The following is a 17,500-nucleotide window of genomic DNA, read 5'->3' as shown; positions in this document are numbered from 1 at the left end:
GTCTACATAACATGTAATGGTGGTTCTTTGGTCAAAATGTTGCATAGATGATGTTTTACATATCCATACCTGCCAACTACTCCGGTTTTCCCGTAATTAGTACGGTTTTCATCAACCTATTCCGGGTTACGGTTGCAGTGATAAAAAATACGGTTTTTCATTAATTAAAAATGAGCAAACGAGTCTTAAACCGAAAAGAAAACTGCAGTCATTCCGTGAAGAATATTCAAAAGCCTATCCGGGAATAATTATCCGTTCCAAAAAGGGTGAAAACTATGCGAATTGCACCTTGTGCAGACAAGATTTTTCGATCGGACACGGAGGAATTAGCGATGTAAAAGACCACGTTGGGACAAAAAAACACAAGTCTAATGCCGTTGCCGTTGGATTTTAGCCACAAAAAGGTAATGACACCAATGTTATCTATTGGAATTGTTTAGTACTGTTATGCTGTTAAAAGTGTTTATACTATTTATGCTTTCAAGAAATCTTGTTAAATGTTGACAGCATAACTACCAAAATACAGAAGTATGTCCTTAATATTTTTGCAGTGCTATTTCTGTTGAAAAGTTCAAATGATTACATTAGAGATGTGATGTGCCACTTTTCAAGTGTCTGATGGCTTAAATTAATTTTCATTAATTTTTCATATTTTGAATTCTTTTGAAAGGCTTACAAAAAAACTACATTTGAATTGTAATTCCATGCTATTGACAGGACTATTAATTTTAATGAAGTTAGCTTACCATGTTTACAGTATGATAATTGTGATAGAAATGTGAATTTTAGGCACAGAATATGTTTTACAATTGAACAAGGCAGTAGATTATACAAGCTTGGACAGAAAGTTAATAATGACACCAATTTTTTTTTTAATGGAATTGTTTAGTACTGTTTTACCATTTGTTTACTGTAAAAAGTGTTTATACTGTTTATACTTTCAATCAACAAATTGAAGTCTTGTGAAAGGTTGACAGGATAACTGGCATTAACTGTCAAAATAATTTCAAACTATTGAAGTTATCTTACAGAATAAACATGTCAATCAACCCATATGATTTTTGCTGTAATATTTTTGTTTTGAAAAGTCACTGTGACTGATAGAAAAGTGATGGTTTTAGCAACATTTTAACCTGTCTGAATGCAATCAATCATTTTGCGTCGGCCTGAACCCCCCACCAGGACTTTGTCCTGGACCTACCGGGGCCTGTGGCCCCTGGACCCTGGCTACTAGGTTTTTCTGATTTCAAAAGTTGGCAGGTATGCATATCATCTTCAAGCCCCGTTATGACCGTCTCCTCAGGATGCGCCATTGTGTGGGCGGTTTTACTTACATGTCTTCACTTCAACAGCATCTTCTCCACGTTGTAGTTTTTAGCGCTTCCATAGCGAGTCTACCGACAGATATAAGTTAGAACAATATGTTACATTTTTGGGACTTATGCAGATCCCAAATACACAAAAAGAGCTATCTATAGGTAAGAAAAGTTGTTTTTTTGCATAATTCCCCTTTTATCCTCATGGACATAATCCTCTTCCACTCCTCCATGATGACAGATCTCAAGTGATGGATTTTGGACACCTTGCTCAGGTGCTTAATTGGCTGCAGGTGTGGACACATAATTGATCACTCTATCACCCTCAGCTTCATCAGCAAAGCACTTTGTCATCCTGGAGGTGTGTTTGATCCCCAAAATTTGGCCTTGTTTCCCTAAGTGCTGCTTGGATGAATAAATGTCGCAGTTCATGTTGGACCTCCAGCTCCCCAGTGCACTCATACAACCCCAGATCATGATGCTACGGCCGGCATGACAAGGCACTATCTTGCTACTCACTTGTGGTTAGGTTTCGGGATGGTCATCTCTAGTCTCTACCCGCTGCAACATAATGTCCATCTCCATTCACCGCATCAACTATGCATAGTTGACTCTGATTTCATGTCGCCTTGAACAAGTTATAAGGTTAGTCGTGCCTTCAGGTTATTTGACGGCAACGTGGCACTTTTTGCATATACTGTTAGTTTTATTAAGATGCCCGATCCTCTTGTATAGTCTATAGTGTTGCCAAACCTTTTTCTGTCACCTAAAAATAATTAATAAAACACAATTTGGGTAATTATTTGTTTTATTTTTGGTATAATACAATAAAATCCTATTTAATAGATCGCAACAGTTACATAAGTATTCGTATTTTCCATGTAAAACAGTAAATTTTTCTGTACCTAATCTTGTTGCAATATATATATATATATATATATATATCCATCCATCCATTTTCTACCGCTTATTCCCTTCGGGGTCGCGGGGGGCGCTGGAGCCTCTCTTAGCTGCATTCGGGCGGAAGGCGGGGTACACCCTGGACAAGTCGCCACCTCATCGCAGGGCCAACACAGATAGACAGACAACATTCACACTCATATTCACACACTAGGGCCAATTTAGTGTTGCCAATCAACTTATCCCCAGGTGCATGTCTTTGGAGGTGGGAGGAAGCCGGAGTACCCGGAGGGAACCGACGCAGTCACGGGGAGAACATGCAAACTCCATACAGAAAGATCCCGAGGCCGGGATTGAACTCACGACTACTCAGGACCTTCGTATTGTGAGGCAGACGCACTAACCCCTCTTCCACCGTGCTGCCATATAAATATATATATATATATATATATATATATATATATGTGTGTATATATATATATATATATGTGTATACGCACTAACCCCTCTTCCACCGTGCTGCCATATAAATATATATATATATATATATATATATATATATATATATATATATATATATATATATATATATATATATATATATATATATATATATATATATATATATATATATGTGTGTGTATATATATATATATATATATATATGTGTATATAAATCTCCTGATGATTGAGGGAACCCCCCCTCATGAAACAGGCCTGTAGAGATGAAATAGTCTTGTGATTTTTTTCCCACACATACATATATATATATATGTGTATATATATATATATATATATATATATGTGTGTATATATATATATATATATATATATATATATATATATATATAGGTGTATATATATATATATATATATATATATATATATATACACACACACACACACACACACACATCGATTCTCGATTCAAAATGAATTATTTTTTAATAACATTGGGTGCCAGTTCTATGATTAACTACATTATTCCATACAATAGATAAACCGCTCTAATACATTTCTATATTACTAACAAAAACTGGTTTTGTTTTAAAAAAAAAAAATACCCAATACATTTAATAAAGTCAAATACAACTAAGGCAACAAGAGAAGTATGCCACACTTCTCTCAGCAGATATGATCATCTTCATCAACAATATGAATTGCCTGAGTGGCTGGACAGGTCCGATTAAAAAAATAAAAACATATTTTTAAATCGATTTTTTTATTTTTTTTTAATCGACAAAAAAATCGTTTCAAATAAGAATCACGATTAATTCGAAAATCTATTTTTTTGACACCCCAAACATACATATATATATATATATATATATATATATATATATATATATATATATATATATATATACTGTGTATATATATATTGTGTATATATATATATATATATATATATATATATATATATATATACAGGACTGTCTCAGAAAATTAGAATATTGTGATAAAGTCCTTTATTTTCTGTAATGCAATTAAAAAAAAAAACAATGTCATACATTCTGGATTCATTACACATCAACTGAAATATTGCAAGCCTTTTATTATTATAATATTGCTGATTATGGCATACAGCTTAAGAAAACTCAAAAATCCTATCTCAAAAAATTTGAATATTTCCTCAGACCAAGTAAAAAATAAAGATTTATAACAGCAAAACAAAATCAAACATTTGAAAATGTCAATTAATGCACTCAGTACTTGGTTGGAAATCCTTTTGCACGGATTACTGCACCAATGCGGCGTGGCATGGAGGCAATCAGCCTGTGGCATTGCTGAGGTGTTATGGATGCCCAGGATGCTTCAATAGCGGTCTTTAGCTCATTTGCATTATTGGGTCTGGGGTCTTTCAGCTTCTTCTTCACAATACCCCACAAATTCTCTATGGGGTTCAGGTCAGGGGAGTTGGTAGGCCAATCGAGGACAGTAATGCCATGGTCAGTACACCAGTTACTGGTGGTTTTGGCATTGCTGGATCATGCTGGAAAATGAAATCATCATCTCCATAGAGCTTTTCAACAGATGGAAGCATGTAGTCCTGTATATATACTATATCTATCTATCTATATATATATATATATATATATATATATATATATATATATGTATATATATATATATTAAGGCTGAAACGACGCGTCGACGTGGTCGACGTCATCGGTTACGTAAATACGTCGACGTCATTTTTGTGCGTCGGCGCGTCGCATTTTTACGTCACACCACTGTCATGGCGGAGCGCAGAGCAAACGATGCGAGCGAGGGGAAAAAAACAAGCCAAAAGTCGTCAAAAGTGTGGGAGTATTTTAATAAACGGCCTAATAATGTTGTTTTATGCACACTGTGTCGAGCGGAAATGGCGTATCACAGCAGCACAACGGCTATGAACGAGCATCTAAAAAGAAAACATCCGACAGCGTTCTTCCCATCACCATCAACGAGTCAATCATCCGCGTGAGTATACGTTGTCATCATTACAAAAAAACATGAATGTGTCATTTGTATCTGCGTTGTAAATTCATAAACTAAAGCACCGTTTCGCTCTGAGAGGCGCGTTTGGCGTGCCTGTTCAGTGTTTACAAAGACGCGCTCCTCTTTAACGCTAACGTTAATAAGTTGTACAAATACCTTTTACAACATTAACAGTTACATATACTATCTTTAACGCTAACGTTAATAAGTTGTGCAAATACCTTTTACAACAATAACAGTTACATATACTATCTTTAACGCTAACGTTAATAAGTTGTGCAAATACCTTTTACAACATTAACAGTTACATATACTATGTACAAACGAACAATTAACTTCACTTTAATCATACTATCATTGTTGTGTTATTAAACCAATTTAACAAGATAATGTGTGTAGTTTAATTAACCTTTTGTATTAAAGTAAGCTGTATTTGGGTATATTTAAAATGAAAATTAATTGTTGTCTCTTATGTTGCAGCAAACAACAAAGCAGTGTCCAGGATTTTTTTCCAAAGAGGCATGGGACTGAATGCACAACCCAAGTGGCCGCTGACCTGACTGATGGTGTCCTGGAAATGATGGCCATAGACATGAGGCCATTAAATATGGTAGAAGGGGAAGGGTTTCAAAAAATGATCAAACGGTTTCACTCTGGCTACACACTACCATCAAGAACCCACTTCACTAAGCTTATGGAGCAAAAATACACAAAGAAAATGAATGAAGTCAAAGCAATCCTGAAAAATGTGAAAGGAAAACTGACACTCACAACTGATGCATGGACAAGTATGGCCACTGAAGCTTACCTTGGTGTCACCATTCACTTTGTTAATGATGAGTGGGAGCTTACCTCAATTAACTTGACAACAATGCCCCTCAATGAAAAGCACACTGCAGAAAACATTGCCTCTTGGATTGAGGATGTTGTCAATAAGTTTGAAATAAACATAAAACTAGTACAAGTCATTGTACATGACAATGCTGCAAATGTTGTTGCAGCTTTAAGAGTTCTTAAGGAAAGACATGGTGTTTCATCCCTCAGATGTGTTGGCCATACTCTACAGCTTGTAGTTAACCATGCTCTAAAGGACAACCACATCAGCAGAGCTTTAGGAGCAGCAAGTTTGGTCAAGCACTTCAGAAAAAGTGAGCTATCCAGTACAAAACTAAAGGTTAAGCAAAAACAAATGGGTTCTCCAGACCACAGCCTCATACAAGATGTGTCTGTGAGATGGAACAGTTCCTTTTACATGATTAGTCGCCTGCTTGAGCAGAGGTGGCCAATAACAGCAACTCTGTCAGATCCGGAGGTCACTCAAAGAGGGAAGCATTTTCTGGATCTTAAGGCTGACCAGTGGAGCTTGCTTGAAGAACTTGAACAAGTTCTGAAACCTTTTGAATGTGCAACTGTGTACCTGAGTGGAGAATCTTATGTAACAGTTTCCGCTGTCCCTCTGCTGGTCAAAGGGCTTCGGAAGGCTACACAAACTGCTTTTGAAAATGCATCAATCAAGTGTTTCCAGGTCACTGCTGCACGTGAGATAACATCCAGGTGGGAAGCCGAGACCACATTCAAAGATGATGGACCAAATGTGTGCATATTAGCAGCTGCACTTGACCCACGATTCAGGAAGCTGAAATTCCTGACTGCAGATGAGTGTTTAAAAGTTCAATACAAGCTGCATGCAATAGTTCTGGAGGAGAAAAGAAGGGAAAAGGAGACACACGCTCAACAGGGCACAGCAATGCAAGTGGAAAGACCAGATGCTGACAGGCGGCCTGTATCTTTACTAGACACACTTCTTGGCTCAGATTCAGAAGAACTCAGCAACAATGAGGAAGACAACAATGACAGTAATGATGCTGAAATGGTCAGAAACGAGTTAGTTACTTATTTTGGAGAATCCCCCATTTCCAAGGATGAAAACCCATTAAAATGGTGGAAAGAACATCAGGCAAGGTTTCCAAATCTGGCAATGCTGGCTCGGTCTTACCTCTCAGTTCCAGCCACATCGACCCCTTCTGAGCGCCTATTTTCAGCTGCTGGGAATATTGTAAACAAGAAAAGAACCAGCCTCACCCCAGAGCATGTAGACATGCTAACCTTTCTTCATTACAACTGTTAGTCACTCACTGGAATGAGTAGAATTGGTTATAGTGTACTGTGTTGGACTGGATGTTTATTTTGCACATTTTAAAAGCAATACTTAATGTTTACAGTGCTCCAGAATATTTAGATTGGCACAAATGTTTACAGTGTTACAGAATGTTTTGCCATGTTTTCAATGTTGACTGAGTGGCCATACTTTTTTTTTTTGGAAATAAAAGCCATGCCTTTTGAAAAAACTGGCCTAAATTAATTTTTTTCATCTTAATTTTAAATAAAAAAAATAATCGGTAAAAGGAAAAATAATCTATAGATTAATCGAAAAAAATAATCTATAGATTAACCGATTAATCGAAAAAATAATCTATAGATTAATCGATAGAAAAATAATCGTTAGCTGCAGCCCTAATATATATATATATATATATATATATATATATATATATATATATATATATATATATATTAGGGATGTCCGATAATGGCTTTTTGCCGATATTCCGATATTGTCCAACTCTTTAATTACCGATACCGATATCAACCGATACTGATGTATACAGTTGTGGAATTAACACATTATTATGCCTAATTTGGACAACCAGGTATAGTGAAGATAAGGTAATTTTTCAAAATATTAATAAAATAAAATAAGATAAATAAATTAAAAACATTTTTCTTGAATAAAAAAGAAAGTAAAACAATATAAAAACAGTTACATAGAAACTAGTAATTAATGAAAATGAGTAAAATTAACTGTTAAAGGTTAGTACTATTAGTGGACCAGCAGCACGCACAATCATGTGTGCTTACGGACTGTATCCCTTGCAGACTGTATTGATATATATTGATATATAATGTAGGAACCAGAATATTAATAACAGAAATAAACAACCCTTTTGTGTGAATGAGTGGGGGAGGGAGGTTGTTTGGGTTGGTGCATTAATTGTAAGTGTATCTTGTGTTTTTTATGTTGATTTAATTTAAAAAAAATAAAAATAACGATACCGATAATAAAAAAAACGATACAGATAATTTCCGATATTACATTTTAAAGCATTTATCGGCCGATAATAATTAAAAAAAAATTAAATCAACATAAAAAACACAAGATACACTAATATATATACTACTATATACTACTACTAATATATATATATATATATATATATATATATATATATATATATATATATATATATATATATATACTACAATAAAAAACTGAGTACTCACTTTTGTGAGCTATTGTAGTGGCAAGCAACCATTCACGATCACATTCCTATTTAAAAGGGCCCTATTGTGCAAAACCAACTTTTCTTACTGTTTTGGATTTTTTTTACTATCAAATAAAGAACTGTCCAGAGAACATTGAGGTCCTTTAAGTATTTATTTGAGAGCTCAAGTAAAATCAGTTTACATGGAATAACATTTTATGCAGCTGCAGAAAGAAAGACAGAGATAAAGACAGAGTAGCGAGAGAGAGCGAGAGAGACAAATAAATCTTCAAGATGTTTATATCTGCTTTGGGAAATGTAAGGATAAGAAGGAGGGTTTGGGGCGAAACATCCTATCCTGGCAGAGGAAGGAAATTGAGCAAAACACACTTTATCTGATTGTGGTTTGAGCAAAACCAGGAATGTTTTGATTAAACATGGAAAAGGAGATTTGGAGTGTAACGCATACTTGCCGACCTTGAGACCTCCGATTTCGGGAGGTGGGGGGAGGGGGTGGGGCGGGGGAGCGTGGTTGGGGCGGGGGACGTGGTTAGGGGCGTGGTTAAGAGGGGAGGAGTATATTTACAGCTAGAATTCACCAAGTCAAGTATTTCATATATATATCATACTTGCCAACCTTGAGACCTCTAATTTCGGGAGGTGGGGGGTGGGGGCGTGGTCGGGCGTGGTTGGGGGCGTGGTTAAGATATATATATATATATATATATATATATAAGAAATACTTGACTTTCAGTGAATTCTAGCTATATATATATATATATATATTTTATTACATATATATATGTATATATATATATATATATATATATATATATATATATATATATGTATAAATAAATAAAATAAATACTTGAATTTCAGTGTTCATTTATTTACACCTATACACACACATAACACTCATCTACTCATTGTTGAGTTAAGAGTTGAATTGTCCATCCTTGTTCTATTCTCTGTCACTATTTCAGAACACACACATTATACAAATATACATTTTAAAATCAATAAGAAAACGGGAGCTCTAATTTGGGAGTCTGAATTAGGATCAGAAGTTCCTATATAAACATTGCGCACTCACGTCGCCTTTTTGTATTGATTACTGCAGCTGTGCACTGGATTCATTCACAAATACAAACTACAACTCACAAACACTTTAGAGTTAGGCTCCACCATCAGAATGTGTACTTAAACTTATAAAGATCACATGGATATTATTCAGTGAGTTGATTCACCAAAACTAACCTGTTATACAGGAGGAAAAAGCACACAGGACGTTTCAATTGTTCACAGACTGGTCGCTCTCATCAGAATGACAAGACACTTCCGGTCTGCAAGTGATAGCATTCAATTGGGAAGAAACACCCTACTGCCCCCTACTGACCAATGTGAATACTGATAAATGTGTAATGACAGCTCCAAAAACGAATTCAAACCACAAAATAAAATAAATAAATCAACACAAAAATGTGACACATTATGGGTGGGTCACATATGCATGTACAGTAGATGGCAGTATTGTCCTGTTTAAATGTGTCACAACATTGCTGTTTACGGCAGACGAACTGCTTTACGGTAGACGAAAACTTGACTGCTGTTGTTGTGTGTTGTTACCGCGCTGGGAGGACGTTAATGAAACTGCCTAACAATAAACCTACATAAGAAACCAAGAACTCGCCCTCGATCATTAGCTGTTTATATTGTGGGAAAGCGGACGTGTGAACAGACTGTCAACACGTCACTCCGGCCGCATGGAGCTGGAGGGGGCGTGGCCTCCAGCTCCGCCTGAATTTCGGGAGATTTTCGGGAGAAAATTTGTCCCGGGAGGTTTTCAGGAGAGGCGCTGAATTTCGGGAGTCTTCCGGAAAATCCGGGAGGGTTGGCAAGTATGGTGTAATGTTTTGACCAGAAGACAAATACAATATAAAAGAGTGATCCTCCAACATCTCAGCAATTTCTCTCCTATTCACAGAAAAGGTGAGGGTTTCGAGACATCTCTAATGGGCTCCAAGGCTCCATCAAGGCCATAAAAGTGTCTTATCTCTGATTGTAATTAGATAATGTGAATCGTCTTTTAATAAAAGTCTTTTTTTTGTGCTTTCTCCTCAGCATCGGAAATGGGAAGTCCCACCTTAACGTCATAGGAGTTGGGAGCGGCGACGGTAAGACACATTGGAGGCACCTTCACAGTAAATAACTGATTAACTTCTGCACAGGACACTTTGGGCGCGGACACGTTCTTGTCTCAGTGACTCTTTAGGGGCCATAGCAATAAAAACATGTATCACTCCTAAGGGTTTTATCCATCTGTTAAGTTCTCCGTTAAATCTTTAACCTGAGTCACAGACGGTGGAGCACCATTGTTTCATTTCATGCTGTGAACAAGTACACAACTTGTACTTTTTATTTGTGTCTAAATCAAGCCCTTACCTGCACTATTTAGTCCCCCATACTTGACATACAATGTTGTGATGCTACAGACCGTAAGGGGCTGTAAATGTTCCAACAAGAACTGCAATAAAGTTGATTTGAATGCAATTGTAAAAACCGTTACCCTGAAATGATCCACTTAAGGTTTGCTTTCTGCTCTGCGCGCTGATGACTGCAGGACACATCGACCTGGAGATGTTCTCCGAGCTGCGTCTGAAGCACCCAGGGGTGACGGTGGATCACCAGGTGGTGGAACCCAGCAGCCAGCAGCTTTACAGCTACAAAGGTGGGGTATCATCACGGAATTGTTTTTTTTATCAGTAGCTCACAATTAGGGATGTCCCGATCCAGGTTTTTGCACTTCCGATCCGATACCGATAATGTTTTTGGATTTCCGATCCGATACTGACCGATACCGATACTGGCCTATCCGAGCATGTATTAAAGTTTAAAGTTATTTAGCCTACTTAGTTGTCAGAATCATGTTGAAAAGGGTTTTAGTACTCTTGATAACAACTAGCCAGCTGAATTAGGGGAGTTTGAATAATACACAATGGTTGGTAACAAGAAACTGACCTGTTTATTCAAGGATAAACACAAAATAGACAAAATTATACATGACAAACAGAAATGGCATCATTGAACTAGGGCTGGGCGATATGGCCTTTTTTTTAATATTGCGATATTTTAAGGCCATATTGCGATACACGATATATATCTCGATATTTTGCCTTAGCCTTGAATAGAGATGCGCGGATAGGCAATTATTTCATCCGCAACCGCATCAGAAAGTCGTCAACCATCCGCCATCCACCCGATGTAACATTTGATCAGAACCGCATCCGCCCGCACCCGCCCGTTGTTATATATCTAATATGGACGATGCAAGGCATTAGTGAGGTTATAAAGCTTTTGCCTGTTAAAGAAAGGAGACTGATCCAATGCAGGGCAGACATTCGCGTGCCACGCTGTCACGACCCAGACGCACACCAGTGCGCAATGATATGGGAGCCGCGCTGAGCGCACCTCCAAGCGCGTCTCGCTGCCGGCGACGGCCGCGTATGAGCCCGACGCTCCAGCGCCATCCATTTTCAGGGCTAGTTGATTCGGCAGGTGGGTTGTTACACACTCCTTAGCGGGTTCCGACTTCCATGGCCACCGTCCAGCTGCTGTCTATATCAACCAGGGTGAGCCCCACCCCTTTCGTGAGCGCACTGCGCGCGGAGTGACCCCTGTTACGCGCCCCCGGCAATGGGGGTGGCGGGCAGGTAAGCTGCGCGGGCGGAGCGCGCGGAGTGACCCCTGTTACAAGCCCCCGGCCACGGGGGTGGCGGGCAGGTAAGCTGCTTACCTGCTGCGCGTGACGCCGGCCGCGGCGAAGGCGGACGAGGCGGGGTGTCGGTGCGGTGGGCGCGGTCGTGACCCTGGACGTGCGTCGGGCCCTTCTCGCGGATCGCCTCAGCTACGGCTCCCGGTGGGGCCCTCTCGGGAGAAGGGGCCTCGGTCCCGGACCCCGGCGAGGCGTCCCTTCTCCGCTCCGTAAAAGTGTCCATCTCTTTTTCTTTTTTTTTTCTGTTGTGGCATATGCTGCAGGAGCCTGCTCGTTTTTCGTATGTGGGTAACAACATTTAACTATGTATATATATTTCCGAATTGGTTTAACTGCCACCCGCCTGAATCTATTTAAAATCTAATTTTTTTTTATTTCATCCGCCCGATCCGCGGATAATCCGCGGACTCCGCGGTTGTGCCCGCAAACCGCGCATCTCTAGCCCTGAATGAACACTTGATGCATATAATCACAGCAGTATGATGATTCGATGTGTTTTGATTGATTGATTGAGACTTTTATTAGTAGGTTGCACAGTGAAGTACATATTCCGTACAATTGACCACTAAATGGTAACACCCCAATAAGTTTTTCAACTTGTTTAAGTCGGGGTCCACTTAAATTGATTCATGATACAGATATATACTATCAGATATATACTATCTTGGCCCTGCGATGAGGTGGCGACTTGTCCAGGGTGTACCCCGCCTTCCGCCCGATTGTAGCTGAGATAGGCTCCAGCGCCCCCCGCGACCCCGAAGGGAATAAGCGGTAGAAAATGGATGGATGGATATATACTATCATCATAATACAGTCATCACACAAAATAATCACATTGAATTATTTACATTATTTATAATCCAGGGTGTGGAGGGGGGCGCCGGATGTAAGTGTCAAAAAGACAGCCAAAAGAGTTTGATATGAGCATAAATCTAAAGTTAAAATATAGGGTAGAAATGCACCCATTTGCAGGAAATGTAGTCTTGATTTTCAACATTTTCTTTCAAGGCTTGCATGTCTACATTAAAACATTCTTCATCATACTGCATTAATATATGCTAATTTTAAACTTTCATGCAGAGAAGGAAATCACAACTAAAAAAATCACTAATTTTTTCATACGGTGTTGATGTGGACATTTTTGCCTCAGCATTTTGATGGTGTGGGCGTGTGGCACCGAATGGAGATAAGCGTCTCGACAGACGTCACAATATTTGAACAATGATGACGAAAACTGTTGTCTCTGTCGTGTCCGTGTGTCGAAAATTGTTATGCGCTTATTTTTTTATTTGATTTTGTGCGTGGTATAGATTTGCTATGCCCAGAGGACACTTAAGCAGTGTGCGCACCTTAGCGGCTGCGCTAGCATCACAGCTAACGTTAGCCATGCTGCTACCTCTCTGCTGGGAGAGGGCGTATACGTATTTAACGTATGACGTGACAGTATGTGACGTCTGAAGGTGCGCTCGCTGTCTGTAAGAGGGAGACACAGAAAAGAGTGAGAAGAGCCTGTCGTGTAATGCCAGCAGCTAAAAGCAACTGCGTGAGAATCCACAGACCTGTGGATGTGTTGAAGGTGTGCTGGAAAATGAGGAACGGAAATTAGGGAGCAGCAGAAAAGTGGAATGTATTATTTAAGTCGGTGCGTTGGAAAACACGGACCGGAGTTTTTTTTCAACTGGATCTGGATCGGCATTTTTCCCATGCCTTGCCGATACGCATTTTTTGGCAAATATCGGCGGCCGATCCGATCCAAATATCGGATTGGGACATCCCTACTCACAATCAACTTGTATCCAGTGGAACCTCGATTTACTAGCCCCTCTTTTCGGTTTACTAAATTTAGATTGCGGCAAATATGCATATGTAGGGGTGCCAAAAAAAAAAAACGATTTTCAACTGAATTGCAATTTCTATTTGTAACAATTCTTCATCTGAAAATAAAAATCTATTTTTTATTTTTTTTAATCTGCGTGTCCAGGCACTCAGGCATATCATATTGTTGATTTAGATCAGTGCTTTTCAACCTTTTTTGAGCAAAGGCACATTTTTTTCATTAAAAAAAATACGGAGGCACACCACCAGCAGAAAAGGTTAAAAAATGAAACTCCACCAGGTTGTCATTCCTTCATTTGAGTTCTATTGCCCGCACCTGCTTTGTTTTCGCAATCAAGACTATTTAAGTTGTGCGTACGCTCTCCTTCTTTGTGGGGACACTGTTGATTGTCATGTCATGTACGGATGTACTTTGTGGACGCCGTCTCCGCTCCACACGCTGTAAGTTTTTGCTGTCGTCCAGCATTCTGTTTTTGTTTACTTAGCAGTTCAGTTTTACTTTTGTTTTGCATAGCCATCCCTATGCTTCAGTGCCTTTTCCTAGCAGGACTCGCCTTTTGTTCCTTTTTGGTTTACATAACTTTTACATACCAAAAAAGGTTGAAAAACACTGCACTAGACAACAGCACATTATTACAATTATTGATTTGCAAAAAATATTTTTTGGACCAATTAGGTGAACTTGCATAATTTCCCACGGCACACCAGACAATATCTCACGGCACAGTGGTTGAAAAACACTGATTTAGATCACATGTGTAAAACTCAAGGCCCAGGGGTCACATTATTTTATCTGGCCTGCAAACATATGGAAATGTGTCAATAAAGGAGTTAATATTTTCTCACTAAAAGTAATAGATTTTTTTTATTTTGACAAAAAAATATATATATGTACTGCTTGAAATTGCATACCTTTTAAACTTTAATAGTATCCAATATTGCAACAAATATTACAGTATATTATTATACTTTCCAATCAGGTTTTTGTCGAAATAAAAATTAACTTAACTTTACAGCAAACTACCCATCAAATTAATAAAAATTACAGTAAATTTTACATTTTTCTTTACAGCATATTACTGTAAAAAAAAAACTTTAAAAATTGTTGTGTTAAAATTCTGTTGACTGAGCTGCCAGTTTTTGACTGTAAAATCTACGGTTGTTTTTTTTAACGGTGTATTACTGTGAATGGAAATGCGTTACATATTTTTTTATGGTAGAGAAACTGTCAGCTAAGATGTCAGAATAAAAAAAGAACTTGTACGTTTTTTCCATTCAAAATAAATAAAGTACTTAATATTTTCTCACTAAATGTAATTGATTGTTTTCATTTTGACAGAAAAAATATATATGTACTGCTTGAAATTGCATACCTTTTAAACTTTAATAGTATCCAATATTGCAACAAATATTACAGTATATTATTATACTTTCCAATCAGGTTTTTGTCGAAATAAAAATGAACTTAACTTTACAGCAAACTACCCATCAAATTAATAAAAATGACAGTAAATTTTACATTTTTCTTTACAGCATATTGCTGTAAAAAAAAACTTTTAAAATTGTTGCGTTAAAATTCTGTTGACTGAGCTGCCAGTTTTTGACTGTAATATAATAAATAAATGATAATCTACGGTTGTTGTTTTTAACGGTGTATTACTGTGAATGGAAATACGGTACATATTTTTTTATGGTAGAGAAACTGTCAGCTAAGGTGTCAGAATAAAAAAAGAACTTGTACGTTTTTTCCATTCAAAATAAATAAAGTACTTAATATTTTCTCACTAAATGTAATTGATTTTTTTCATTTTGACAGAAAAAAAATATATCTACTGCTTGAAATTACATACCTTTTAAACTTTAATAGTATCCAATATTGCAACAAATACTACAGTATATTATCATACTTTCCAATCATGCTTTTGTTTAAATAAAAATGCTTAACTCTACAGCGAACTACCCATCAAATTAATAAAAATGACAGTCAATTTTACATTGTTCTTTACAGCATATTACTGCAAAAAAAAACTTGAAAAATTGTTGCGTTAAAATTCTGTTGACTGAGTTGCCAGTTTTTGACGATAAAATCTACAGTTGTTGTTTTTAACGGTGTATTACTGTAAATGGAAAGACTATACATTTTTTTTACAGTAGAGAAACTGACAGCTAAGTTGCCAGAATAAAAAAAAGAACTTGTACTGTTTTTCCATTCTAGGGATGTCCCGATCCGATATTTGGATCGGATCGGCCGCCGATATTTGCAAAAAAATGTGAAAAATGGGAAAATGCCGATCCAGATCCCGTTTAAAAAAAACTCCGGTCCGTGTTTTCCAACGCACCGATTTAAATAATACATTCCACTTTTCTGCTGCTCCCTAATTTCCGTTCCGCATTTTCCAGCATACCTTCAACACATCCACAGGTCTGTGGATTCTCACGCAGTTGCTTTTAGCTGCTGGCATTACACGACAGGCTCTTCTCACTCTTTCCTGTGTCTCCCTCTCACAGACAGCGAGCGCACCTTCTTACACGCGTCCCATACTGTCACGTCATACGTCACATACGTATACGCCCTCTTCCAGCAGAGAGCGAGGTAACAGCATGGCTAACGTTAGCTGTGATGCTAGCGCAGCCGCTAAGGTGCGCGCCTGCTCAAACGTCCTCTGCGCACGGCAAATCTATGCCACGCACAAAATCAAATAAATAAATAAGCGCATAACAATTTTCGACACACGGACACGACAGAGAAAACAGTTTTCGTCATCATTGTTCAAATATTGTAACGTCTGTCGAGACACTTATCTCCATTCGGTGCCACACGTCCACACCATCAAAATGCCGAGGCAAACATTTCCACATCAACACCGTATGAAAAAAATAGTGATTTTTTTTTAGTTGTGATTTCCCTCTCTGCATGAAAGTTTAAAAGTAGCATATATTAATGCAGTATGAAGAAGAATGTTTTAACGTAGACACATAGAATCATCATACTGCTGTGATTATATGCATCAAGTGTTCATTCAAGGCTAAGGCAAAATATCGAGATATATATCGTGTATCGCAATATGGCCTTAAAATATCGCAATATTAAAAAAAGGCCATATCGCCCAGCCCTAGTTTCAATGATGCCATTTCTGTTTGTCATGTATAATTTTGTCTATTTTGTGTTTATCCTTGAATAAACAGGTCAGTTTCTTGTTACCAACCATTGTGTATTATTCAAACTCCCCTAATTCAGCTGGCTAGTTGTTATCAAGAGTACTAAAACCCTTTTCAACATGATTCTGACAACTAAGTAGGCTAAATAACTTTAAACTTTAATACATGCTCGGATAGGCCTGTATCGGTCAGTATCGGTATCGGATCGGAAGTGCAAAAACAATATCGGTATCGGATCGGAAGTGCAAAAACCTGGATCGGGACATCCCTATTCCATTCGCAATATAATGTTGTAAAAACCAAAGTCAATTTAACACAAAAATTTTGGCAACTAAGCTGACAGTTTTTTCCGTAAAACCCCCCCAAAAAACAGTGGTACTGTTTTACCATTTACCGTTAAATGTTGGAAAAACTCTATATTTTACAGTAATGTTTTGTAAATGTAAAGTTTTTACTGTAAAATCGACAGTCCACTTAAAACAATTTATATAATAAATAATGAAATCCAGAGGAAAATTCATACATTATTCGCTGTTACAAGCAGCCCTCTGATGGCCGCCATGTGGCCCTCAATGGAAACCACTTTGACATCCCTGATTTAGATGATCATATCTACTGTAAATACTTCCTTTAGGAAAGAGAAGTGTTGGATACTTGTTGCTTCATTTGTATTTGACTTTATTAAATCTTTGGGTAAAAAAAACAGTTTT

The 17,500-nt window shown here is 37.7% G+C and overlaps 1 protein-coding gene across 2 annotated transcripts in view; it reads left to right on the top strand.

Annotated features, from left to right (window-relative positions):
• hnmt (histamine N-methyltransferase) overlaps nt 1-17,500 on the top strand; it is a 34,922-nt gene that overhangs the window by 8,221 nt on the left and 9,201 nt on the right. For both annotated transcript variants that reach the window (XM_061926614.1, XM_061926615.1), the window contains exons 3-4: nt 10,145-10,197; nt 10,644-10,751. In XM_061926614.1, coding sequence (XP_061782598.1) covers nt 10,145-10,197; nt 10,644-10,751 — 161 coding nt within the window. The remainder of the gene's footprint in view (nt 1-10,144; nt 10,198-10,643; nt 10,752-17,500) is intronic.

The sequence above is a fragment of the Nerophis lumbriciformis genome, linkage group LG31, assembly GCF_033978685.3.
Source record: "Nerophis lumbriciformis linkage group LG31, RoL_Nlum_v2.1, whole genome shotgun sequence".
Lineage (NCBI taxonomy): Eukaryota > Metazoa > Chordata > Actinopteri > Syngnathiformes > Syngnathidae > Nerophis > Nerophis lumbriciformis.
The sequence above is the reverse complement of the archived record's forward strand: the minus strand, read 5'-3'. Positions and strand labels throughout refer to the sequence as shown.